The 27,376-nt window shown below is 36.3% G+C and overlaps 1 protein-coding gene across 5 annotated transcripts in view; it reads right to left on the reverse strand.

Moving 5' to 3' along the window:
• Positions 1-27,376, reverse strand: part of LOC113230231 (myosin-IIIb-like) — a 35,716-nt gene that overhangs the window by 5,520 nt on the left and 2,820 nt on the right. For 3 of the 5 annotated variants that reach the window (XM_026464061.1, XM_026464063.1, XM_026464064.1), the window contains exons 2-18: positions 8,807-9,012; positions 6,541-6,696; positions 6,159-6,440; positions 5,558-5,860; positions 4,992-5,273; positions 4,717-4,905; positions 4,417-4,619; positions 4,154-4,334; positions 3,933-4,083; positions 3,609-3,819; positions 3,243-3,538; positions 2,820-3,112; positions 2,400-2,674; positions 2,139-2,304; positions 1,774-1,993; positions 1,057-1,197; positions 573-721 (exon numbers count right to left, since the gene is read on the reverse strand). In XM_026464061.1, coding sequence (XP_026319846.1) covers positions 573-721; positions 1,057-1,197; positions 1,774-1,993; positions 2,139-2,304; positions 2,400-2,674; positions 2,820-3,112; positions 3,243-3,538; positions 3,609-3,819; positions 3,933-4,083; positions 4,154-4,334; positions 4,417-4,619; positions 4,717-4,905; positions 4,992-5,273; positions 5,558-5,860; positions 6,159-6,440; positions 6,541-6,696; positions 8,807-8,971 — 3,663 coding nt within the window. In that variant the 5' untranslated portion in view covers positions 8,972-9,012. Of the gene's footprint in view, positions 1-572; positions 722-1,056; positions 1,198-1,773; positions 1,994-2,138; positions 2,305-2,399; positions 2,675-2,819; positions 3,113-3,242; positions 3,539-3,608; positions 3,820-3,932; positions 4,084-4,153; positions 4,335-4,416; positions 4,620-4,716; positions 4,906-4,991; positions 5,274-5,557; positions 5,861-6,158; positions 6,441-6,540; positions 6,697-8,806; positions 9,013-27,376 lie in introns of those variants that run through there. The other 2 variants (XM_026464065.1, XM_026464062.1) reach the window with 2 other exon arrangements.

Here is a 27,376-nt window from a genome sequence, read left to right on the forward strand (position 1 = left end):
CGATCAAGTAAGATCTTTCCAAAACCTCGGGAAAAAAACCATGCGATAAGTTCAACAGCCATGAGATAAGTTCTAATTTGCCAATTTTAGAAAGGTTTTAACTAGAGACGTTACGAATAGTAATTTGATCGAATACCGAATATTCGATCACGCTCTCGGCCTATTTGTCAAATGTTCAACGTTCGATTTGTGCATATAGCGTGTGACAGGTCAACAAACGCAAGACAGCATCGAAGCATCCTAAAAATCACAAACGTTGTTTTTCACGATTCGGTATTCAGCCATATAGTACGCAGTATTTGGCCGAATACTTTAGGCAGTGGCCGAATAGGGCGAATACCGAATAGTAGTGGATGAAGAATATTTGTGGCATCTTTGCTTTGAACAGTATATTTTTAATGCGACGGCAACTAATTCGGCATTTCTAAAAATATTGTTGTGTGTTTTAAGCTAAAAGAGAGTAAAAGAGAACATTTTTCCCTTGTCAAATTAGTTTATTAAGGTTTGTGACTCACAAAGTGGACCCTTTTAAGATGATGTGGTGTGGTAATAGTGGCTTTGTCAGCATATACCTGGTCTGCGAAGGTATGCAGCTGCGCGGCTCGTTCCTGCGCGGAGTATTGTTGAATAAGCTGGTGAGGAGTGGGAGGAGCCGGGTGCTCCGGCGGCGGGGGTGCTCGTCCCTTAGCCCACTTGCGGCGCGCTGTATACCCGCGGAAATCTGCATTCAGTATGGGTCATGTTTCATTCGCTATAGACGTAGCCATTCTTAGACTAAAGAGTGCGGGCTTTTGACGACCCAAAAATATTGGCTGTCAAAATCACAAATTTATTGCGGAACCAGCGGTCTTTGGTGATAACCAAAGATTTTAAGAGTTTTAGTTAGATATAACTAAAACTCTTAAAATCACATAGGTTTTTCATGAACGATCAAAAGGATCATTTTAAAACTTGTTTGATTATGATAAGTAGAGTCAGAAAATATTCCAAAAGTGTTTCTATTTTAACGCACTGAACCATGTATATAATTTGAGTACTGTGGACTTTATTACTCACGGCTCTGTATGATGACAGCAGCTTTGTTGGAGTGGATGTTTTCCTTATTGCTAGAGTTGGTTTTGTCGTTATTGTCATCCTGTGACGTCATCCGCCCGAGTACCTTCGCCTTCATCATTGCTTTATTTATGTTCGGCACTCCTGGAATGATTAAGCGTTTCTTTAATTCATATATTTACAAAATAATTCACAGAAAACTGTATTGTTTTCTGTGAATTATTTATCTTTCCTATCGGATTGTATTCTTACTTATCTCTATTTAATATTTTTATTTATTTACCAGCAGTAAGAGTTCGTCCATGGAAGTACTGGAACTTTACCTATTCCTGCTGCCAAACGGTAATGTTACCGTTTGGCGGAACGAATAAAAGCTTCAAAGCTCCCATGAGCTTTGAAGAGTAAGGGTGCTGGCGACGTTACAGGCACATAGAATTTGTCATGTTATGTCTCAGGGTGCCGGGCGCTGTGGCAGTGCCCTTTAAGTCTTTGTGATGTTAAGCTCTGAGTGGCATTGCAACTGCTATGGACAGGCGTGTCGTTTACCACCAGGCGCACGACTTGGTCGTTCCGTCACTTAGTATCATAAAAAAATTTTTGTTGGAATAGATATAATACGCCTGGACTTATCAAATAAAAACTAAACTATGGCGCTAATATTGTGCATGGTAGCAGTTCGCATATTATGTAGGAATATGTCGTGTAGAAAATAAAAGTCACCTGGTTTTTGATGTTTCCTAGCTTCGTGTTCCATTTGCTCTCTCTGGAACTCCCGGGCCAGCTGTCTCTGGCGTTCTTGCAGCTTCTTGCGAGTAAGCCAGCCACGCACGTGTCGCTGCAGCGTCAGCACCGAAATAGCCATCTGCGCGCGCAGCCGCTGCACGTACACGCGTGCCAGCCACCGTCGCGCGCACGCTTGCACCAGCACCACTTTTCTTATCTACAACAATTCAGAACTGATAACTGTCTAAAGAACAATGTATCTAGACACTTCCTTCGTTTCTCAGCTAACTATATTGATGGATGACATATTATGTTATCGCTATATCATTTTGGTGGAGATTACAAATTTACGAAGAAGGTACCTGTTCTTCGTAGACTCTTGCTAGCATTTCAATGTGGTAATATTTCAAAAACACTTTCGACTTTCCGAGCGCCCATCCATCCATTTTGAGTCTCAACAGCAAGAGACGGCACGTATCTCGGACTGGCTTCACGACTTCATCGTAGCTGAACGCAAGGAAACTGTATCTGTAAAAAGTTTTGAATGTTGAATTGTTGCTAAGTAACAGACGAGGGAACTGAAAAGCTAAGTGTAAAGTACATAATATGTATGAAAGAAGTACCTTTTCAAGAACTCTTCAAATGTCAGTCGATGTGAGAATCCATTCTGTCGTATCCTAATTGTTTCTAGTACTCCTGTGTACCGAAGCTGCCTTAAAATTTTTGACGAATCAAAATGTTTGGGCGACCTCGAATCATTTGGTTTCAAACATCTAACAAACTGCGGTGTGCCGCTAACCATTTTCTGAAGCAGTTCCATGAGAGAATAGCGGAAGTATGTTGATACGGTCTGCTGGGCTCGGGATTGAGACGCCAATCCACGGCTGTTGAATCGATCCTAGAAGTAAAATTTACAAGTGTTAATAATATCGAGCTAATTAATTACTTATCAGTATTTAGTGTGATTATGAAGAGGAATATTGTTTTATGAATTTTTGAGTACACGGTATGGTACAAGATTAGAATACAAGAATAATGTTTACCCTAGTATCTCCAGAATTAGGACTATCCAAGCTCCTGGAATCGATATCTCCTTGCAGCGGTGAGTATAAGTTGCCCGTCTTCGTGATGGGACATTGAAAGAGGAATCTAATAATATCGTACTGACTTTGCCTCATTAATTGGACCACTTCAGGAGGCAAGAAATTCCTGTTTTTCTCTAGGAATCCATCAGCTTGGTATACCACGCGACCCGCGAAATGATGGATTGCAAAACAAATTGCATCAGATTTTGGTCGGACATAATACTTGCTCTTGATGTTGTTGTGAAATTTTTCTGTGAAAACGACCGGTACACATAAATGCACTTGTTTAGGTTTGTACCAAGTGGGTCAATGAATAATTAAAATAAGAAAGTAGCCCATAAATAAAATAATTTTCTTTTGTTCTATTTTAACTTAACTTACCAATGAGACTTCTGTCGGTTGCTCTAGGGAAGCGGCTTTCTTCATCTAATAAGGCTAATAAACCTATTGGTCTGGATAGCAGCATATCTAAAATTGGTCGATTGTCGGAAAATTCAACGAGATCAACTGGCACTCCTTCGGCCATATATTCTTGCTGCTCCCATGTGAAAATATGCTGATTAAAGTAATACTGAATTTGCTCGTTTGCAATGTTGATGCAGAGTTGTTCAAAAGAATTTCTAGTAAAGTTTTCGAACCCGAAAATGTCGAGTATTCCAACCGAGAGTGGGTCGTTTCTGAAAGATTTTATTAATATTTTTAATTTCTAACAATTGTGATAAATGCTATTTTTGTATTGTTACTAACCCATGTGGTCTGTTCTGACAGAGCAACGCGTTGATTCTCTCAACAATTCTATCGAATGCTCTTGCGTACAATCCACGAGCGGTCGCGTCCCTAGCAACTGCTGCTTCAGTAGGGGAACTGTAACGAGCTATAGTTTCTCCTCTGGCAACTACGCTACTGCTTGTCAAACATTCTCGAAGATCAGATGTTTCAACACCCAAGAGGCAGGACGCTGATAAAAAAAATCAATTATTCCAACGTCAGGCCCAAATTGTTTGTTTACTCATTGTTTAAATTGTGCTTTATGTGTTGTTTCATAAATGTCTTTACATAAAATGAACTCACCTCTGTGCAAAGGGGCAGTATCAATGATAGTAGCTCTGTTGTCAGTATTATCTTCACCAGCGGCCTCTCCAAATTCAATATCTCCGAGGTGTAGAATGGCAGCTAGCATTTTGTATATTATTTGTACCTCCTCTTCTTGGAATCCTACCACCTACATCAATAAAGTTCGTAAATTACTCTACACTCATTATGATTATTATTCAATTGAATAGAATGTGTACCTTAAAAGCTTGATTCAATTGTCGCCATCGATGCACGTTATGTTCTCTATGAGCAACTGATAGAGGTTGCAAGTATCTGTGCCTGGATTTCAGTTGTTCGTTCAAGTAGAATTTCCTCCACTGACCTTCACTTTCTAATCCGTCATAGAGGTAATAGAACACGTGAAAATTACTTTCGCCACTAAAACGTAAATAAATCACAAGTTTTAGGTATAAAATCTTTTAGTAAAAACGTTATGATTATCTTTGTTTGTTAAACTTACAGAGCTTGGTGAATTACTCGTGATTGCTCGAGTAGGTAAACTGATATTCGAGCCGCCGATATGCGCCCAACCCTCATCATAGACAAATCCAAATATTTGCCAAATCGAGAGCTATTGGCGTTTATGCCCGTTCTAGCGTTCCCAAAAGCCTCCATAATCGGGTTCACTTGAAGGATTCTCTCTTCCAAGTTCTTATTTTGCGCCTGTAAAGTTATCATTTGATTGAATATTTTGTATGCTTGCTACGGTAATGTCTTGTTGCACTTTATACAAAGGCACACTGTAAAACAATCTACGCACCTTAGATAAAAACACAAGCTGTTTTAGTAATAAGTTGGCAGATTCAGTTTTCCCAGCTCCACTTTCTCCAGAAATGACTATAGCTTGGTGAACCTTTTGATGCATAAGGGCTTGATGAGCAGCGTCGGCTACAGCGTAAATATGAGGAGGATTATCTGAACGACACCGGCCTTGGTATATCTGTTGAGCCTAGAAAAATTCACTTTTTGTAACATTTATAAAAAATTACAATGCATTACACAATAGGCAACGCTAACGCGAGGTTGAAGTTTTACCTTGGTCGTATAAATTCCAATATCAGTAAAAGGATTGACCGCAACTAGAATGTCGCCAATATAAGTATAAATTTGATTTTCAGTGTATCTTTTTTGAAGTTGTTCGACGATGGCATCTTCAGTAAGAACTTCTAGCGAAGCTAGATCGTCTGTATACATTTTTTCGGGGCGTGCTTTTCTATGTGATTTGAGTTTGCCTCTTTTTGTTGTCGCCTCTGGTGCACGACAGCTCCTGCCTTCAGCTCTTTGTCGTTTAATTTCGGCTTGGAGTTCTTTACGTATCTAAAGGGAGGTAATGGTATTCAATCAAAAGCAGAGCAAATTTAAATAAATGTGCCTATACAATTATGATTCAGTAATAAACAACGCAGTTTGTTATTTCAATAGGAAATATGTAACTGTTCTATGTACAATTTTTATTTACCTCATCATCATCAACGTGGGTGGAACTGCTGCGCTCAAGGTTTTAAATTTACCAACCGATTTAGTTTGTTATACGTATATATTGTTATAAATATGTTTATTTTGACTGTTATAAATTTAATAAATACTGAAATATACCTTACCTTATCCTCAAAACTACTAACAGCGAGTAGTAATGGGTGTTCTAAAAGTTCTCGTGCAAAAGGTCTTTGGTTCATATCTTTGACCAGACACTCCGATATAAAATCGACGAGTTGAGGAGAGAAGAGTTCTGGATGTGAAAGATTCGGAGGAGGGTTTCGAGGTATTTGAAATAGTGCCCTCATGGGATGGAGCCCCGATAGTGGAGGTTCTCCTTCCGCAAGCTCTATAGCCGTGATGCCTACAGACCAGACGTCGCATCTGCAATCGTACGACTGGTCTAGCTGTTGTTCGCATGCTATTACCTGTAAGTATAATGGTTTCAAAGAAATAATCTAAACTATCCCTTGTTAGATCTAAGAGTGGTTACAAACGGCGACTTTTAGCGGCGATGCAAACGCGCTATTGCATCGCTACACTTGCTATTTACAGGCCATTGCATCGATGCAATCGCGTGTTTGTATCGATGCAATGGCCTGAAAATCCCAAGACAAGCGACGCAATCGCGCGTTTGTATCGATGCAGTCGCGCGCTTGCGTTGCGTGTGCATCGCCGCTAAAAGTCGCCCCGTGTAACAGCTCTAAGATGTCATAGTGTATTTACCTCCGGAGCCATCCAATATGGTGTTCCTACAGAAGTGTTTCTCCTAGCAGCAGTGGCAGCCAAGTGCGAGGAGACACCGAAGTCTACAAGTTTCACCTCAGCATCTTCAGTAAGAAGAATATTGTGTCCTTTGACGTCACGGTGCATGCACCGGTGGGCGTGGAGATGAGTCAGAGCACGGACGGTGCCTCGCAGCACATACGCGAGCTGCGGCTCGGTGAGGCTGCTTCCACGGGCCCGCATACCCGCACACAGGTCCGTCACTGAACCGCCAGTACATAGCTGAAAATGCCAATTTATATTATTGTTTTCTTTTTACTTAAAACGTACGCAACAAATATATAAAATAGGCGATATCAATTCCCAATTATATTCCCCTTACCTCCATAACGAACCATATTTGGTCATCATCAGAACTTAATCCGCGTTTCAAAAAAAGTCCAAAGAATTCTGGAATATTAGGGTGACCAGACAAATCCCGAAAAACTAAAAACTCCTCTTCTATTTCTTCGATGTTCTCTGTAATGTTTTCTAAAATCTGAAACAGACGAGACAGATAACATTCAATAATAATAATGTAATGACATAATGTATGTGAATATTGTATTCCATTACGTGTTACATTGACACAAAGCACCTACTCGTAATCTAAAAAAGAGAGGCTCCTGGTATTGTTTTACGGCCTTGACATATTGATGTCAAGGCCATACAAAGATTTGAGATTTTGTGATAGCACTATGTATACAATTCGTTTAAAATATCAAATACCATCAGTATTTTATTCTTTAAATTAACATAATTATGTAACCGTGCCGACCAGCTCCGTTCTTGTATGCCTCATAAGATTGCAATTTGGTAAACGTAATAATGCATTATGTAAATAATATTAATAAATTAAAAATTAAAAATTTGCTTTTGCAACTTGGGAGATGCTAGAATCGAAAATAAATATAATAATAATAAACAGCTTTACTTATATTTATCTACATTAAATAATAATATCACCTAAAGTTATACGTGTAGGTAACAAGGTTGATTAATATGAAATCCGTAGATCACATGAACACAAATTGCAAGTATCTACTTGTTGTTTTTTATATAGTGATTGTATATTTATCGTAATTAATCATCTTACAAATATTATATCTTGTCATCCACGGAAATTGTTAAAAGTTACGTAGCTGTTGTAGTGCTATGTAATCTACACGTAGTTATGTTTCTAAGCGTTTATGTACGTGAGTGAGTACAAGAATGTTTTAGATTTAGGGCTTGCTAGAGACATTTCTCTCGCGTCCGATTTCACCATGCCTAGTCATAAAGTGAGTCACACAAATAATGAGTGTGTTTATTCGCGCAATAACACAAATAATCCGCATAATCGCAATAATCCCTAGCTTTCAAAACTCTTTCACGCAAATTGTTTATTTTTACATCTGCATTCTAGATATGAGCGTTATAATTATAAAAGACATTGAAGTTTTTTTTATTCGTAAGCTTGTGCTTATCTTAACTTTTTTAAATTATAATAATTTAATTTTTTTAACTGCCTCCGTGGCCGAACAGTACCATGCCGGACTCCCACCCGGAGGTCCCAGGTTCGATTCCCGGGCCAGGAGAAATATTTGTATGGCCTACATTTATTTCTCTCGTGAGTTTGGGTGTAATTTGTGGTTGTCTATGTGTGTGTCCATGGCACCCGCAACACAGGGTTTCCCTAGTGCGGGGCTATGTTGAGTGTGAGTGTTATTATTATTATTATTATTATGTAATAAAAAAGTCTTGGAAGCAGTAGAGCTCCTTGTAAAAGAGTTCGTTCAAGGTAATACTGCCGCCTTGCCTATTTCTGCCGCCAAGCAGTAGTGTCAGCATTAATGTGTTCCGGTTTTGAAGGGTGCTGGAGAAATTACAGGCACATGGGACTTGTCAAGTTATGTCTCAGGGTGACGGGCGCAGTGGCAGTGCCCCTCAGATCTTTGCGATTTAAAACTCGAAGTGGTACTGCAACTGTTTTAAAAATAGGCGTGAAGATTACCACCAGGCACACGATTTGTTTGTCCCAGCACTCAGTATTGTAAAAAATCTGTAACTGTTTATAACAAAACATAACATTTAATTCTACTCGTAAGTAGTAAGTATGTAGGGTGTGCGTGGAATGTGTTTGTGTATTTTTTTATTATATTACGTGACGGGACGAACAAGTCGCGCGCCTGCTGGTAAACCACTGTCTAACAGTCTTTTAGCAATTTACCAGGAACGCAGCAAAAGTTGAATACGTTGCGTAGCTGGTAGAGTGGTAAGTAGTGTTTAGAGCATAGTTTCCCAAAGTGGTCCCTACACCCCAAATGGGTGCTGAAGAGGGGTCTCGGAAGCAATCGGGAGGCGTTGATGTTGTACAGGGCGTGCTACCACATTTGAAAAAAAGAAAACCTAAATTATGTATATAAACTACACTACAAATATATAAAACTTTTTCCTTGTAATTTTTTGTATTAAGTTAATATAAATACGTATAATAATAAAAAATACGTATTTTCAATTATTTTTTGTGGTCTGCGTTGAAATTTTTTTTATCTTGCTTAGGCGGTGAGCCAAGAAGTTTGGTAACTTATGGTTTAGAGTAACTGTGAGACCAAGAAATGTGTAGATACCTTAACAGCGACCCGTCTGCCTAACTTGTTATCGCGTGCGCAGTAGACTTCACCGTAGGTGCCCTCACCGATGAGCTCGTGCAGCGTGAACCGGTCGCGCGGGTCGGCCGCGCGCTCCAGCTGCACGTGCTGGGACAGCCCGCGGTAGGCCAACTCGCTGCGCATGCTCACTCGGCCCCGTTACTCGCTTCACATTTAGATCGCATCTGGAATATCATAATACACATTTTTAATTTCCACACATCTTGCTACAAGTTACACATGCCACGCTGTTTATAGTAAACCCATTACTATTGTATCGAACACAATTAACGTAATGCGCATACTCAGTACAAAGATTATATAAAAATGCTGCTGAGAAATTCCAGTGTGTACTTAATTAATTTTGTTTCAAATAATGAGGACCGTGCTTTAAGCATTCGGCGGTGCATTCAGACACGACTACGCACCTCGCACGATCACGAGCGGTACAATAAACGCTGTATTAATTAGCACAATTAATGCAACTACTTACTAGAAAAAAATATAGCAATTAGTACGTGAATCCGTTGAAACGTCCGGCAATAAATGGGTCTATTGAATGTTGTACATTATATGAAAGTGTTATTGAACTTTATCAGAACTAATTCGCTGTTAATAGCACCATTGACGATTTCTCTACGAAATTTATTACGATTTTATCACTTTTGCTTTCTTTACGGTTTACGCAACCAATCGCTTGCTACAATTTAGATGGATCGAAATTTTAATTGGTTTATTCAAATGAGGTACATCAGATTATTAAATGCTACTAGTATGCAAAGTAAATAGAGTAATAAAATTAGTATGCGCACAAGATAACATCCATCATCCGATCTTAATAAGGTGGACCGCCGTCATTGCTTTGACGGAAAAGGAAAGGTATGGAATTTGTAAACAAAACGTCAAGTGTCGGACGACAAATGTACCGTTGCAAGCGCAGGCGACCACCTCCGCAACCGCTGCTGCCTACGCGTGCATGTCGCGGGGTGAAGCTGGTATTAGCTGTCATATAAAGTTCTTGTAAGGTGTCAACTGAGCTCACTCTCACAGAAAATGTGCGTGATTAAAGAAATAAACAATAAAAAGCAAATTATAGTATTTTATAGATCATTATCACGTCAAAGGATTAAAATATTATTTACATAATTAATATGCATATACACTACGCTCTTAAAATTCATTTTAGATTAAGACGCTTAACTTGAGATAAGCGAATTCTTTTAAAAAATCGTAGCGTAATGTAATTTTGTTAAGATTTTAAGATATACTTTCATCATCACTTCGTTTTGATATATTGTTGACTGCTGAGAAGCATTTAAGGTTTTATGCGCCAACCGCCTTAACAGTGTGAGTTATTTTTTGTTACCTATTTTTATTCTACACGTGATGTAATTTAATATCAAACGGATTCTATTCGAGCCAGTGTCCCGACAGTAATTGAAATTCCCTTTTTGAATGACAGAAAACTTTTTTTAAACATATCTTTTATACTTACAAACTTAAAATACTAATAATCAAAGAGCTATTCAAAAATTTCGTACATTCACATCTCCTTTAAATTCGAAGTTAGTGAATGTGATTTCTTTTTAAATTCTTTCGTATGTATAAATATGGTAATTAATTCTATAGCACTCAACTTCACTAATCTTTCCATGTAAGTAAATATTAGATAAACATCGTATAAATATTCTAGTTAGAGGCGTCAAATGAGACTAAAATAACACGATTGCTTATATTAGCATAGAAATAAAAAAATCAATCCAAAAGTGCTTTTTACATTCTAATCAGCATAACATCACCGTTACATGAGATATGTGAACAACATTTTTGTAGGCAGCGTGCTATGTGATACGCATTTTACGTAAAATACTTAGCTACCTTCACCATCACGTAATTGACATGTCAATCCACAGTTAGGGTAAAGAACACTTGTAATCAGTGTGCTCTACATGTACGTCAGATATTGGTTACATTAGTGACCGTAGTGTCGTAACTTCAGTTCCTTTATTGACTTTTTGCACAAGTGCGGTGTCAAATTGGTGTCAACCTTGTAAAGGCATATGGCGCAACTAGGTAACGTGATTCGACAAAAATATTTATATTACGCGTGAATTTGAATTGCAAGCTTACTAGGTACGATAAACAGAGTATTTCAATAGAAATCAATTGACACAGTTTTAATTTACAAAGGAAATAAATTTGTATAGAACGAATAACGTCCACTGTTCTCGATTTGTAATATATTTGGGTTAACGTTTTTGTAAAACAGTTACGTTTCTCAATAAGAGACAATAAGCACAACATTCTTGGTAAAGGCTTTGTGATCATATTGCAATATGACGAATCAGTGATATCATAGAGCTCCATAGTACATTGCTTGGTGATGGTGACTGCTGGTAGATGGATTCTATATCAATAAATCAAAAGTGACAATTCTAATTTACAAAGAAAACAAACCTGAATATAAAGTAATTAGAAAGTATTTTACGTAAACGATTAAAAAGCAAAAAATTATTCCAATAATCGCTAAAACCATAGATAGACATAGATATGGGGTAGCAGCCACCGAGCCGTTGAACTAATCCATCAAACAACGTCGCCAGGTAATTAGCCTACACAATGCAGTGTAGGCAATAAAATAGTTTCATGCAAAAACACCTTCCTCTGTTTGTAGACGATCGGACGCGACGCCACGCGATCTGAAGCGACACTTTCACTGTTTGTTTTTGTTATGGAGTCTGACAACCAGTTAGCCACCGAACTGGCATCTTATTCCTAAAGCTCATAAGAAATATGTGGAAATATACATTAAAGTTATTTTGTGATTTTAGTGTCTCCAGCTTTGAAAATAATTTTAAATACTTAATAAGACAACAGCTGTCATAAACAACCAGCTTTCATTTTCAATATCGATATTTCTCGGAATATATCGTATTTGTTACTCACGTTTGTATAATGCGCTTCCTAGTTATCAAATTTACGGATAACTGACGGCGGGAAAAAAAATGGAAAATTATACGTTTCGTGTTACGTGTTCTCGGCCACCGCCCATAAAATGCTATTGTTAGTTGTTCCTGTTATGTTAACAATGACAATATATTCTCAAACTGTGTTGGATCTAGATCATGCCTTTTAATTACCAACTAGAAACTACAATTAGAAGAGAGGAATTTAGAAAAACCTTTCGTGAGACCTCATGTGTCGTCCTCGACTATGTTTTCCCATGAATAATTTTATGCTAATGATATTAAAGTTCTCAGGCTCTGCGGGTCTTATTGTTACGGTTTCCTGTAGTATTTTGAGATTTCTTATGCCACTTTGTATTTATTTGTATTTACATACAAAAGAAATGATAATTAAATTTCAAGGTTAACTTCAAACTGGTAAATTATGGATATGTAATTGCAGAAAGTCTTAAAACATCAAATGTTGGACTGGTAATGGTAATGAGTCTCTATACCAGGCGAGTTTACCGCAACTTTTGGTTAGTCGGAACTCGTGTGCTAGTGATAGGTTATTTGAGAAATTACCTCGTACTAGCGACTTAGTGAATGGTGTGAAACAGAACTTTTCTTTTACATCATAATCAATTATAGCATTACTATACATTCGGTGGAACGGTGAAAGTTATTCAATTTTAACAACATGGTCTGGCAATAGTAAAATTATGTAAGGGGCGAATATACTGTGTTCAATTGGTTTGTAATATAATGTTTATTTGAATTATTTGTAACGTAGGATTTTAAAACGTCAGTAAAGGCTTTGTTGCCACAACATGGGTACTCAGCGAAGCCGCAGAACTGCATAATGCAATCCTTACTAAGTACCAGAGACTGCTCGGTAATGCCTCACCATGGTCACGTATAGACCGAACAGATGGCACACATATAAGCTGAGCCCACGCTTCATTTTTTTTAATGAAACCTACAAGTCTTGATTATGAAGATATTAATAAAGATTGTAAAAAAAGGTTTAACAGTATATAATATAAAGTTCCAGTGATAAGACAGAAAGATAACTTTTTACAAAAGAGGTTTAAGTAAGAAATTAATCTATTTTTCCAGATTTAAATCACGCATAAGTTTTTTCAAACAAACCAACATTACGGGCCCTTCACAGGTCCTATGGTCACGATTGGCTGAGGTGGGTAAAGTCATTAACCAGTTATGTCTAATCTTGAAAGAGGTTTGAAGATTCTATGATTCTACGAACCAAATTACTCGGTAACTTTTTATGCTCAAAAAACAATTATAAAATTTCACATATACATAATTTTTTTCATATAGCTAGTATTATTTTTATGATTTTCATAGCACTTTTGCCGTATGATCACAGGTGGTTTTATTACACGAAGAGTACGAAATATGGAAACTTACAGTTCTGAGTGTTACGAGCTGCACGGTTGTACACTTTAATGCATGATAAACATTATTAGATAGATATATGTATTTCTAGAATTATTCAGCTCTTCTAGAAAACACGTGTTGACGAAGTTAAACAATTCTCCGAATTAGTGAATAAACAATAGTGGGTCGAAACATGAATTCAAATAAATTGTTTTAATAATACAAAATTAAATTCAAAAGTACCAAAAACCAGAGAATTACAAGACTTAAAATAAAAATAAATGAATTGGATTGTGAGGATTCGATGAAACCCGCAAAACTACGACATTTAGCTTAGATTTTATAAAAGCTACAATGGATGTTATAGTAAAAACAAATTGTTTTTAATCTGCATTATTATTACTACATATTTAAAGCATATACCACTAAAATATGAATCAAACAAGATTAACTTTTTAATCCATAAAAATAAGTCTACTTGTCTTCAACTTTTTCTTTTTTTAACCGACTTCGAAAAAGGAGGAGGTTCTCAATTCGACCGTACATTTTTTTTTTTTTATGTATGTTACGTGATAACTCCGGTATTTGTGAACCGATTTACATGATTCTTTTTTTGTTGGAAAGGGGGTACTTTCATAGTGGTCCCATTTCATTTTGAAGGAAATCATTTACCTCTAAGGGTGGCTGTTCACTCATGAAGATTAATTTTTATAAATAGCGCCTAAATTTTCTTAAGGAGCAATTACTTTAATGGTTATTTTTTATTTTTATTTTTAACTAAATCTCCAATTCAAGGCGTTTTTCTCCCAATATTGTTTGAGTAGTGAGAACCGATTTTTATTATCTCCAGTGTCAAGTCCTGTATAGTGGCGAATTTAAGGATATTACAATAAAACTTACCAAGTAGATGTAATTCCATGTACTTTTGAGGTCGGTATTTTTAGTACTCTGTACTGAGATTATCATTATACCTAGTGACAGGACGAACAAGTCGTGCGCCTGATATAAGCGACACGTCTGTCTATAACAGTTGTAGTGTTACTCAGAGCTTTAAAACACAAAGATCTGAGGGGCACTGCCTCTGCGCTCGTCACCCTGAGACATAGGTTGATAAGTCTCTGTGCCTATAATTTCACCAGCACCCTTACCGTTCAAAACCCGAACGAATTTAACTATAATTATTCATATGCACTAATCATTATGAATTATGCTATGTGAAATTGTGTTTCATTAAATGAAATAAACGTATGTAATTAAATTAATGTAACACTGATACTTATATAATTTCATTATCTCATTTCGAATAACTCAACTGACTGTCAAATAAAACGATATACTAGCGCCCTTGCGAGGTCCGCCATACCGCCTTGTATACTACTCTCATAAAAAAAAAAATTGAAAGATGTTGTAGCAGTCGTTATTTTGTTTTCAATTGTAACTGTATTTGAAAGTGATGTGTGTAAATAGAGTCAATCCAACTCGACATACAATCGATCGAGCAAATTTTCATGTTTTTATTAAGTAGTTACTTGTATTTAAAGCTTCATAACAACTTCTCGATTAAGAATTGATACTACCTCAGCTCGAATACAAATTTTTCCTGTACTAATACGGTGCATTTTGCTTGAGTCGAGGGACAGGACACTGGCTTTATTTCGAGAATTTTTTTTTACACATAGAACTAAAGCCATTTCAAAAATGTATATCGTATAGTACCTATAGGTGTGTTTTATTTAGTTCAGTTGATATAAAATTAAATCATTTGTATATTTAAAGTACCTATTGAAAATAGCGGTTTTTTTGTAAAATTTCGAGATAAGTTTGTGTTTTTTTTTTCAATCATCAGTGAGATATTTTTAGGAATCGTGTTTTTTACACCGTACATCCTCAATCAATATATATCCTCAATTGTACTATAAATTATTTTCCAAAGTCATTGATTCAACATTTTCATTGTTATGCGAAATCAACCAATTTGAGATTGTATAGACTCTTAAATGATGTATTTTAGGTTAGGTCTGTCTGAAAGTAAAACAAGTAACATAGAAGAAGGCATTTTAAATCACTTTGAAAGCGTTAAACTATTTAGTTAGTTTAAACTATTTGTTTAAACACAACAAGTGACAAAAAAACATTTTCTTTGTACGCTAATGTTGGCGTGACGGCAGTTAAGTACCTGAACAGACCGTGGTGTCTTCAAAATAAACGTGAAGTCAGAATTATTGTAACCACCGTGGCGAGAAAGCAACACTTTCTAGCCGCAATCAAGGGTAAATAATGGCTTTCAATTATGACAATAACCAGACCCATTGGCATCGGTCTGGCCCCGGGGATGAATCAATTTGCTAAAATCGCCGTGACTCTTTTGTGCTCTCGTTTTAATCACTCTTTGTGTAATACCTATGCGCCGCCCGGCTGCCACCGCTAGAGCGATTTAATTAAAAGTGAGAATTCATATTCAGCGTTCTTTGAGAATGTTTTTTACGTTACTCATGTCAGATAATATTACAAATGTAATATTGATCAAATTGACAATTACTTAATTAATATTACGCGTAAATAAATTGCCCTTGTAGGTATTGATTTTTAGGGAAACCGATTTTTGCCGAGATTCAAGGTTTATCATTTGCATCAGCCGAAATAGGTTACATTTAATTTGTTTCTAATTTCCATAAAGGTATAATTTATCTGCGTATTAATGTCACCATCACACGCATATAATTTGAAATGTTAAAACGTATTTTATGAATAATTCGTATTCATACAATTACCATTGTGAATGAGTGAGTAATGAAATTAAACAATGTGCGCATTTTACTAAAAAATTAACTTGAAAATACAATATTAAATGACAGCTTAATCACAAGAAAAGGATTTTGTCGCTATTTAGTAGGTACAAAACAAGAAGAAACACGGTAAAATGTGGTCTGTGAGAAGAAAAGTCAGTATTCAAAATTCGCGGATTTTTAACAATACGCTTTCTTAAATAATAATTATTATTACCATAGACATGTTATTGCAAATTTATTAGAAATAATACTCTATTTTTAACATTGTGTGCAAAACAAGGCTACAGAATATTTCATTTACTTTATTTGTATGCGATTATCTTATCGTTTGAATAAAATTGCTCTGATAGATATGGTTGCTATTAGAAATAGCTAACCGTGTCCGTTACTAATTGATCGCTAACTACACTTATAGCTTACTTAGTAGTTACTGCAATAATAGTTGGTATTTATAACCTACCACCAAAAAAAAAACAAACACCCATACCGTATACTCATAAAAAATACAAAAGAATGCATGATTGTAATGAACTAAGGAATTTGTATATTTCTCTTATTACAATAGTTCTTACAATTCTAAGTTTAAAGTTTCCATTTATGAAACCACAAATAAAAATTCCAATTATGAAAATATTGTAACTAATAAATTATATATCGAGTTCTTAGGTTTTCGCTATTAAATAGGAAATGAAACTATTTTTCCGGATTTAAATCGCGTATATTTGTTTTTTCAAACAAACCGACGTTTCGGGCCCTTTACAGGTCCCATGGTCACGGTTGACTCAGTCAAGCAAATATACGCGATTTAAATCCGGAAAATTAGTTTCATTTCCTATAATAAATTATAACTAATAAGCTATATCAGATATCAAAAATTCACTTCACGATGATAAAGATAACACAGTTTTATCAATAACTTGCATATAACCTGTATTCAAGTTATCAGTGACCTAAAAAGGCATCGACAAAAATATCAAACGGCCACTTTCCTTCCGATGAAACCTCATCGTTTATTGCTCAAGTCGAGTCGACTATTTGAAGACGGAGAGTGGAACTAACGGTCGTGTTTAGTAGACGTTATACTATATTATTCAAATAATGTTCATTTTCCTTTGCACAAAATAAAGGAAAATACAATTTAAATGCAGGGGATAGGATCTACTTACATCTTTCTTATTCTTAATGTAATGGTATAATTTGAATTCTCTCATTTGTGGTATTAAGTGAGCTATTTGTTTAGCCATTTGTCGTAAATAATCATTGTTCTAGTTAATAAAAAAGTAAGATCAGTTCTTTGCCCAATTTGTTTACGTACAAGGGTCACGTACGATAGGGAGTCATGCTTCATTGCTCTTTAGGTGGCAACTCAGATTACTGCATCAATAATTGCGCATATTTGTTCCAAATAGCGTTATGATGATAATGTTATACAGAACGTTACAGAATTAGCTTCGGATCGGTGTAGTTGATTGAGAGGTTAATAATACTGTGATAGATTTATTGGACACGCAATAAGCAGTGTTCGTTATGTGAATTGAATAGATTCCTGATGAAATGGCTAAAATCCTAACAAAGAAGCAATTTTAATTTTAGTTTGTTATCACATTCAGTTTACTTTACTACGCAACTTTTTAATTACTAAAAAGTGTGTCAACATGTCAACGCTCATAAAAAATTTAGTTTGACACGTTTCACTTTTACGTACAATGTGCATGTTACTTAAAAAAAACAGCGTAGTAAAATATTCGTACTTTATGTCAATGTTCATCCATGGGCATTACCCATTTGATTGGACATTTGCGAGAGTATTAGGCAAACACTAGCCTGGCCACTGAAGCGTGATTCCTCGATTGCGGAGTTGCCTATCAGCGTTTAACAATTTAATTCTTTTTATTGTATTGTTCGATGGTTTTTAATAATAGTGTTCAATTGTGATATTTATCGAAAACGTCCAAGTGACAACAGACGCAGAGTAACAACAAATCGCCGTAATTTGAGGCATTGTCGAGACACGCGTGAGAAAGCAGAATTATTATTAATATACATTTAAAATGCCATATTAACCAATAATATTTTAGTAACAGCGGAGTTCCTTGCAAAATAATGCCGCTCAGGTTTATAACCGCAAAAATCTGAACAGCACTGCCACTGCGCCCGTCACCCTGAGACATAAAGTTGACAAGTCCCATGTGCCAGAAATTTCACCGGCAGTAGCCGCAATAATGCTCATATCACTGCTTGGCAGCATTTACCTGAATACTATTATGGGTAGGTGTGTGGCTTACCTTATTGGTTCGAGTATAATACGCTGTTGTTGTGTGTCTGCTTCAAAATTTAAAGGTTTATGTATTTCCAGCGGTGTTATTTGGTTTTCACGTTAAGTAAAGGTACACTTGTCACTACCTGATGGATGGATGGATGATGGATTAATCGAACATTGCTATATGATAATCCTTTTTATTTGCAATCCAGTACATGAATGTTTTGTCCATTTATCAATAAATCATATTAATTTATTGCTGTGCTATGTACAATACTTGCTGGTAATGCTTACAGAATGCCGTTTCACACATTTCAACCATTTCTGAAATGTAATGTACCCACAAAAGAATAGTACGGACAACGGCACATCAGACTACACATTTTTATTCGAAAATCGCCTCCATTGCAACGGAGGAAGATACGTCAATGTGTAGCTTCATGTGCTGTCGTGTGTACATGCAATTGCTCAGTGCAACGCCTAATAAAAACATGTTACATTAATAAATATGTATTTAAAAAAAAATTAAATTATATAAATATAAACATTCGCACAATACTAATTACGTTTTGCTTTATACTATGTCACATAAAACTTTTCATTTAAGTAAGTAACATGTTATACTTATTATTTACCTAAAAAGTTTACTTCAAGGTAACGTAAGGATTTTTGGAACCATAATATTATTATTTAAAATTTTAGTTGAATTATGTAATCACGCACCATACGTATAACATCGATACATTACTTGTTCAAATATGTTATTTACATTTTAACGTGGTTGTGTTTTCTTTCAACCATTATTGTTTTAATAGATACTAGTTAGTGTATCAGGCAAACTATTATATACTGTGACACACATTGCCTTACAACTTTTTAGCTAGGTACAGTGATTATAGCTTCTGTAATTTATATTTATAGAGTTTTGGTGCTAATAAATAGGTTTTGATTATCACATTACTAAACTAGCGTTTAGTGTTGCACCATACTGAGGAATCGATTCGAAATCGAAAATTATGTATTGATGTGTTAATGCTATAGACTGAACTGGATGGGACTGAAGATCAGAAGCTATAGGCTTTACACTTGATATTTCGTAAACGCAATCAAGAGCGTGAGTGGAAATTATTGACTTTGTTGGGATCGGTCAAGTTTAACTCGAACTGAGAGAGAAAAATAGAAACAGCATGCGTGAAACACTTTCTCATGGTAACAATTTGGAACAAAATCTATAGATATCATTATTCCACTTTTGTATTACAAATTCATAACTTATACGTAAGATATTGCGTTTGTAAAGAACATTAAAATGTAATCAGCGGACGTATAAAGAGCTCGTGAAACCATACAGCCTGACAACAATACAAGACGTTAAGTCGTCAGTGCTGAGATAGGGAACTATTCCGAAACCAATCGTCTATTATTCATTACATATATTTTGGTTGTTCTTTTTAATCCATATACGTAATTAAATTATTTGGCTTCTTTTCAATAAGTGACTCACTTAACAGGATTTAGTTCGCGATCTTGAAGTAACCTTAAGGTCGTTTACTACCCAATGTCAACATCAAGGTAGTTTTAGAAAAAGTAAATATGAGTTAGGTACTTAATATTTCAGCTGATATTGAGTGGTGCAATATCACTCATAATCTGAATGAGAAAGTTTGGATATTTTGTTATTCAATCACGACGTAAATATTGCTGATAGATAATTTATATGTAAATTACCTGGGTACTTTTTAAAGCAACCGAAGTTATTTGTAGAAAGTTCGTTTTTTTTAAGAATTAGAAAAAACTTAACCGAAGAAGCAATGATCGTAAACCTTTTTAATCAGACCGAAAACGAAAACATCATGAGAAATGATAACAAATGATGTTTACAATTGACGTTAATAATATGTTATTATTTTTAAAAACATTAGTTTAGTGTATGTGTTTGGAACCTCTGCTTCTTTAAGTTTTTTTTTATAGTGGCAGTCTTCGAAATAGATAAGTATGTAAAATTAGAAATATTTGACTTAGTTTTTAGTGAAAACTACGATTAAAAAAAGTAATAATTACATAAAGATAGTATAAATGTGTTCTGTGGTATTTACTAACTTGCTTTGCTTTCAAAATGACTGAATATACACTCAAAAATTCCTTCTATCGCATGCTAATAAAAACAAGTATAGTCTCTTATATTGATAAGGTTTCCTAAAATGCGTGAAACTGATCACGTGTTTGGAGCAATGTCATGAGCAAGGCTAATCCCTGGCCGTCACCTTCGTGAAACGTGATACACCTCGTGGAAACCATTGAAAATTATCGACTATTGACGACGTTATTATTTCAAAAAAATATTCTGATAGGTTTTTATCTACTTATCACCTGACAAAATTTTCAAAATATATTTAGAGGAACGCCATAAATAGTTAAATTATCTTAATAATAACTTTCATAATATGAATTACAGGCATACTACAGGTCACTATATACCAGTTCTTTTACTCGAAACAAAAGAGGATTAAAGTCATCCTTGTTTCAAATGAAACGTTTCGGTGTATGTGGCCAGTAGTATTACTGGCCACATACACCGAACCGAATATATACATATGAATATTGTTATGATAATTAAATCTTTGGTTAGTATCCTCTAAATATGTACGAGTACGAGTACGAGTGTGTATTGCTTTCTCTGAAAAGTAGTGTAAGCATTGATATATCTGTAAAAGAATTCGACTATAAAATTATAAAATCTAAACGTTGCACAACATATTACGTCACTGCACTAAACCAATGTTAGAGCAGGCGGGGTTTAAAAAAAGAGAAATTATAAAATGACCCCCAATAATATCTGCTAGATAAGTCATTCTCGATGCTAAATCTAATCAATTAAATGGAAATCTGAACTAACCGGTTTCAAAACTGTTCGGTGGTGTAACTTGGATCTCTACTAACAAGTTGAGCGTGAGTTAATGTAAAGTAATAATATTATATAATATTATAGTATGGAAATTAAAAAAAAACCGTAAATAAATACTACATGGCTGTTGTAGTAGCATGATTATTAAAAAAAAAATTAAAGTATTTTTATGATAATATTATAAAAAAACAGTTTTGGCGCCTTAGTGTTACGTTCTTTTAAAACGACAATAGATTTTATTTGTTTTCTTGCTTAATTTGCATAGAAAGACCGCATGTTAGGCATCACGAACGTCTTTTTTAGATACATTCTAACGGTACTTTAAAATGGCACTTCTTTCATCCGGTGTTATTAGGATAAAGGCAATTTAACATTCTCAGAATCACACATGGTGCTTTAAAGACAATGACTAACGTTTTCATTGTAAGCCGAGATTCGAACCTGTTACCTCGTAGGGAAACTGTGGCGTCAATGACAATCCGTGCCCGATTGTTGTCGACTTTATTGTTCTGTGTCCGAAGTATTCAGTGCATGTATGCCACTCAACCGTTCACTATTGCAAAACCTATACGCTCGAATATCAGTGCATCACTGCTGTGCTAAACAAGTCTTTCTATCGGTGTGAAATTAAGTACGATCCGAGTACAATGTATATTAATAACGCTCACAGACAGCTGTGAATGGAATTGCATACTTTTTCACTTGGGATTTTCTAGATTGACTTTGTATGGTAATGACTTTTGAGATACGGTTATTTAAGCTTTACGCATATTGGCATTGGCAAATCCTGATCATGTTTTTATTTACTTATATGAAACAATGTGTGTATACTACAATACAACTTAAAGTATCTGCTTATCTCTATGAAATGAAACTTGTTTTTTAAATATATTAAAATTTGGATGGAGCATGCACACCTAAATAATGCATATTCACTCTCGCCTTGAAAAGACCCAAGTTATAAAGTTTAGGGAACAAGTCTGCAGGCAGGGAATTCCACTCCACAGCCGTTCGCCATATAAATGTGGAAGCGTAACGCTTCGTGCGAATCTTTGGAATATCCACAACAGAGGGGTGGAATCCAAACCTACGCCTAGTCCCCCGGTGATGGAAAGGGGAAGCCGGAATTAAATCGTGTAATTTCATCGCACACTCTCCGTGATATATCCTGTAAAATACCGATAAGCAGGCAACTTTACAGCGGTGTTCAAGGCTCTGCAGCTTCACCTGCAATAATTCCGAGTCACCTATAAGCTTCTTGATACGGTTGTCAATTGAATCTAAAGTGGCCAGTTGATATGTAGCAGAGCCATCCCTAAGGTGGCAGCAGTACTCCATGCACGATCGAACTTGTGCTTGGTACAGCTGAAGCAACTGTCCCGGTGTAAAGTAATGCCTCACCCGGAAAAGGTTCCCAAGCTTCCTTGCTGCATTTTTGGCCATGGATTCAATGTATCTGCCGAAGTTCAAATTGGACTATCGGAGTCGGATCGGAGTCGGCTATCGGTATATCACGAAAAGTCGGAGTCAGCTCAAAGGGACTCCGTTTTGTGGAGAATAGACATGCCTGCATTTTGGTAGCGTTAAATTTGACAAGATCGGCATTGCCCCAATCGGAGACTGCCTGGAGTGTCAAATCTAAACGGTTAACCATGGACCCTCGACAAGACTGGATTTCCTCTCTACTGATCCTTGCATTGGTCAAGTACCTATCTACAACTGTGCTGTCATCAATATACGCAAAGGCACCTGGAATTAACATATCATTGATATGCAGCAGAAAGAGAGTTGCAGACAGTGCGGAACCCTGAGGAACTCGGAACTGAGGAACGGCATCTATCGCTATATGTACGGAAGAGTAGCATTCTAAGACACACACATTGGTGTTGTACCATCATTAATACAATTTATACATTTCCTTGCTGGGCACCGCGACCGGTCTGCTCTCAGTTGAGGATTTAGGCCAGTCTGCCACGCACGCCCAATGCACGTTGAAGACTTACCACGTTTTCCGAGGGTTGTGAACCTTCTTCGATGTGCAGGTTTCATCACGATGTTTTCCTTCACAAGAAAGCTCATTTTAAATTAAATTTCGCATATAATGGTCTCTGCTAAAGAGGCAGTAACCAATAGGCTATTTAGTGTTGTATGTGTATACAAAAATAGTACCTAGTAGGTAAATAATATGTTGAAATCTTTTTCAGTGTACTGTTTTTACGGTACTTTATATATAAATATAATAATGATAATTATCGACACTTGGACAGACAAAGCGGAAACAATATCTTAGTATATGATGGGTTTGCCGCCTTAAGAATTGCGCAAGAGTTGATTGCTTCTGATCCGTGACGTATTGATGTCTATTACATGACGTAATGGAGGTAAATGAATATGGTCACGTGTAAATTGAACGATTGAAACGTTCATCCTACAGAACACGTAATATGCGAGTAACTGACACGTCGCCCTATATATAGGTTTTTTTAGATTGCCGACAGCAATTACTTCTGCCTAGAGCAAGGCTGATGGAATAATATTCCTTATTTCCAAAGGTATACATAGGAAAATATTGGTTTTAAGCCGTTTAAGTCAGATTGCGGTGGCCATTGCCATATTACCTGTACATTGTTTACACATCAAAAGCGTCGAATCGCCTATTTAATGATGAAAGGGTTCACTGTACATAACAAACCGGGGTAGGTTCCACCACATTAACTTTATGAAACCAAGTGACGAGAAGAACAAGTCTTACGCCTGGCGGTAAACGACACGCGTGTCCATAACAGTTACTGTGCTGCTCTGAGTTTAAAATTGCGAAGGTAGTAGTAGCTCTGCCTCTGCGTTCGTCACCTTGAGACATAAGTTAAAAGTACCATGTGCCTTTAATTTCACCCCTACTTTGACCCTTCAAAACGGAAACGTATTAATCTCACATTACTGTTTTACGGCAGAAATAGGTAAGGTGGCAGTACTTCCCTGGACGAACTCATTCACAAGGAGCTCTACTGCTACTAAAAACTATTTCTACCCCAAAGAAGTACTGTTGCGTTCAGAATTTAATGGTAGGGAAAGCCAGGGCAATTAACAATACTCAAAGACTTTAAAATCAGCAAAGCATTTACAATCTTTCTATAAAACATAATCAGCTGTAGCCTTTGCAAATTAAATCGTTAACATACAGTTCATTTCCCATTTAATTGCCATTGAAGCTATGTTGACCAATGCTCGTTTTAGGTTTTGAGAATAGGAAAAAATCTATAGTAACATTTCACAAAACATTAGCATCAAAAGTTCATACGAATAAGTGACCATGACGCACCTTTGATCGAATATCGGTCGGCCACCGGTTATGAATCGATTGTTCGACGTTCAATATTCCATTGGAATCGTTTTACAGCACATCCGATACTTATTTTGATGCTGACGTTACGAGACACTTTTTTGTCTCGTCATCGCTCAAAAGTGTTCTAAAGCAGTAATCAGTGACATTCTAAAATAAGTTTACGGTTAACTTGCAAGTTTAAATATTTTTTTGGAAATCATACAAGTACTTATACAAAGTAAAATTAAATTATATAATGCTGTTCCTAAGTGTAGGTTAATCGGTGTTTGTCAAGTAAATAATTGCCTATTATAAAAAAGTATGTGGTAATCACAAAAAAAAACTAGACGGTCGGGAAAATGTGGCTAAATGTGAACCACTTCCGAGTCTCCATTTCCACATTTTGATGGACGTCCGCAAGTGAAATGGCAATCATTGCGTAGGTGGAACAGTCACGTGTGAACAAACATTAGCCTTAATTCATTATGAGTACCATTTTAACACTTTTTCTACGAAAAAAAGAGACTGATGATCCGTGCGAACCTCGTTATGACCCGGATTAGCTAAACAATTGAATATCGGTGTGTACTGTGCTTTCTTTATTTACGTTTAGGTAGTGTAGTTAACCTCTAATGTTTACAGTGCAGATACACTACAGATGTATAAGCTTGTAAACTTAAATTGATGGATAATTTGCACACAATGCGGGGAATTGCTCGATAAGGCTAGGAAAAAAGGTTAAGATGAATTACATACATAGTGCTATATTCGACATGACTATGGGTTTTGTCGTCATCAGCAATATAATAGTATTCTGATCGATTCCGAGTGTTAGTTGCAAACATGGATTATAGTAAAAACTAGAATAATTATCAGATAGAAGTGAAATCTCGACAATAACGGGGTCGATATCGTGCAACAGCGTGCGGCCATCCGGCCATCCGCTCTGATTGACAACGGCGTGACGTATCGACGGACGAACCGCTTCTCGCGACCGCTGCTCCATGCTCGATACAATCGCAACCGCAAGAAATATGATACAAATCCAATTCGTTTCTATTAGGCCAAGATGCGAACGCTATTACGAATCAATTGCCAATACTGCCAAGGAGAATGTCGTATTAAGGCTGATTCAGTTTACACCGTGCCGGGGCCGGGCCTTGCTCCGGAGCACGGACTCGGCCCGGTCTAACATGAATAAGTTCATATAAAAGTAAATAGACATATGACCGTACCACAGCCTTTAGACGGTCTAATGTAACCTACCCGGCTGTTAGCATATTTTCTGGAAAATAGGGAGGGGGCGGCTTACCTAAGGCACTGGCCTTACAGAGAACCGGACAAAAATCGTGCAAACGGGCTGATCTGCGGCTAGGACCTGACTTAGGTGGTACCTGTGCGGGCTCGCTCGCACAGGTCATAGTGCCCTTCTCGTATACTCCTAAGGGTCGATAGGGAGGGTCAGTATAATCAAAACTAATGTAGAAAGATATGGGGCTGTTCGCATATTTACATCATAATATTATACTTAATTGTTCTTTTAACGAAATTTTCAAAATGTTAAGCTGCTTGATTTACTTTTACAGATGATTTAAAATAATTTGTAGTAATAACACATAAATATTAAAAAATGGTTAGGTATTTGCGTTAATCGATGAATAAGTACGTTGGAATGTAATCCACATTTATGTCAATATTATCATCCAAAAACTTAAGTGTTCAGCCTTTTTATCTATATTGCTTACTCCACTCGTTGAGAATTTCGTACAAACTAAAACTTGGGCAATGCCCCAGCACTCAGATGCTGAATAGATGGTGCAGGCAGCGTGAACCATCTCTAATTCACTTCGCAGTTTTCCCGCTAGAAACTCACACAATTCTTACAAATTGATGTTCACTTACAGTTATAACAAAACTAGAGTTTTACGTATCTCGCGATAGCTGAATGGGTGACGAACCACCAAGTGTACTGTGACAAGTCTCTGTGGTATGGATGAAAAAAGTTTGTAATTATATAGTTTTATTATGGCAACATCATACATGAGGTATGAAAAGAGTGAAGTGTTTTTCCCGGCACTAATCTGCCAGATAATAGTGCAAAAGCGTGTAAATTTTAAGAAAATGATGTGAAAATCACGCAACAAGTTGCTCCCACGTACAGTAACCGCACTTTATGATGGTAAAAAATAAGAGCGTTAGGCGTTCGAGATTGGTGTTCGAGCTTCTGACGCGTGATGATATGTGACGCGACGCGGCGCAAGCGCAAGTCAGGTGTTTTGCCGGCAGTTTTATGAACAACGCTATGAATGTTTTCTTTATGGGTATGAATAAACTTTCATTAAAAAAAAAACTATCCGTAACTAAAGAATTTTAAATTGTTATGAAGTTGCATAGAGTGCAATAAAAAATTGTGTTTACTTCATTTTTTGTGTTATCTACAACGTTTTTGCAATTTAATACGACTTCGGTAATCGATATGATATGGTCTGCTACGTTAGTTTATTGCAAGTACATAATATATGTATGTAGGTATTTAATACCATACAATAGGACCATTGTTTTCGAAGGTCCTGCTTATGCAAGTATGATAGCCACTTATATACATAGTAACTATGTAAACAATAAGTCATATAAGTATATATTGCATAATATAAAAAAAATCTAAATCGTTTTACGCGCTCAGTGAGGGTTACAATACGCGATTGTGTACTAAGCCTAACGTCGTTTCATACAGTCGATGCACTTGGATGCAGCTCTTATAACGGCAATTATCTCTTTATGCAACTGCAGACTGCAAGTTTGCATTCAAGGTCAGTTGCAATATGGACGGTCTCTCGATTTTGCGGTTCACTTTTTACATCGTTATACTCCGTATTAAAAATAAACTGTCAATTATTTTTTAAGCGTTGAGCTCCTATAGTGTCTTA

This window comes from Hyposmocoma kahamanoa, unplaced genomic scaffold (genome assembly GCF_003589595.1).
Source record: "Hyposmocoma kahamanoa isolate Upper Pololo Valley unplaced genomic scaffold, ASM358959v1 63, whole genome shotgun sequence".
Classification (NCBI taxonomy): domain Eukaryota; kingdom Metazoa; phylum Arthropoda; class Insecta; order Lepidoptera; family Cosmopterigidae; genus Hyposmocoma; species Hyposmocoma kahamanoa.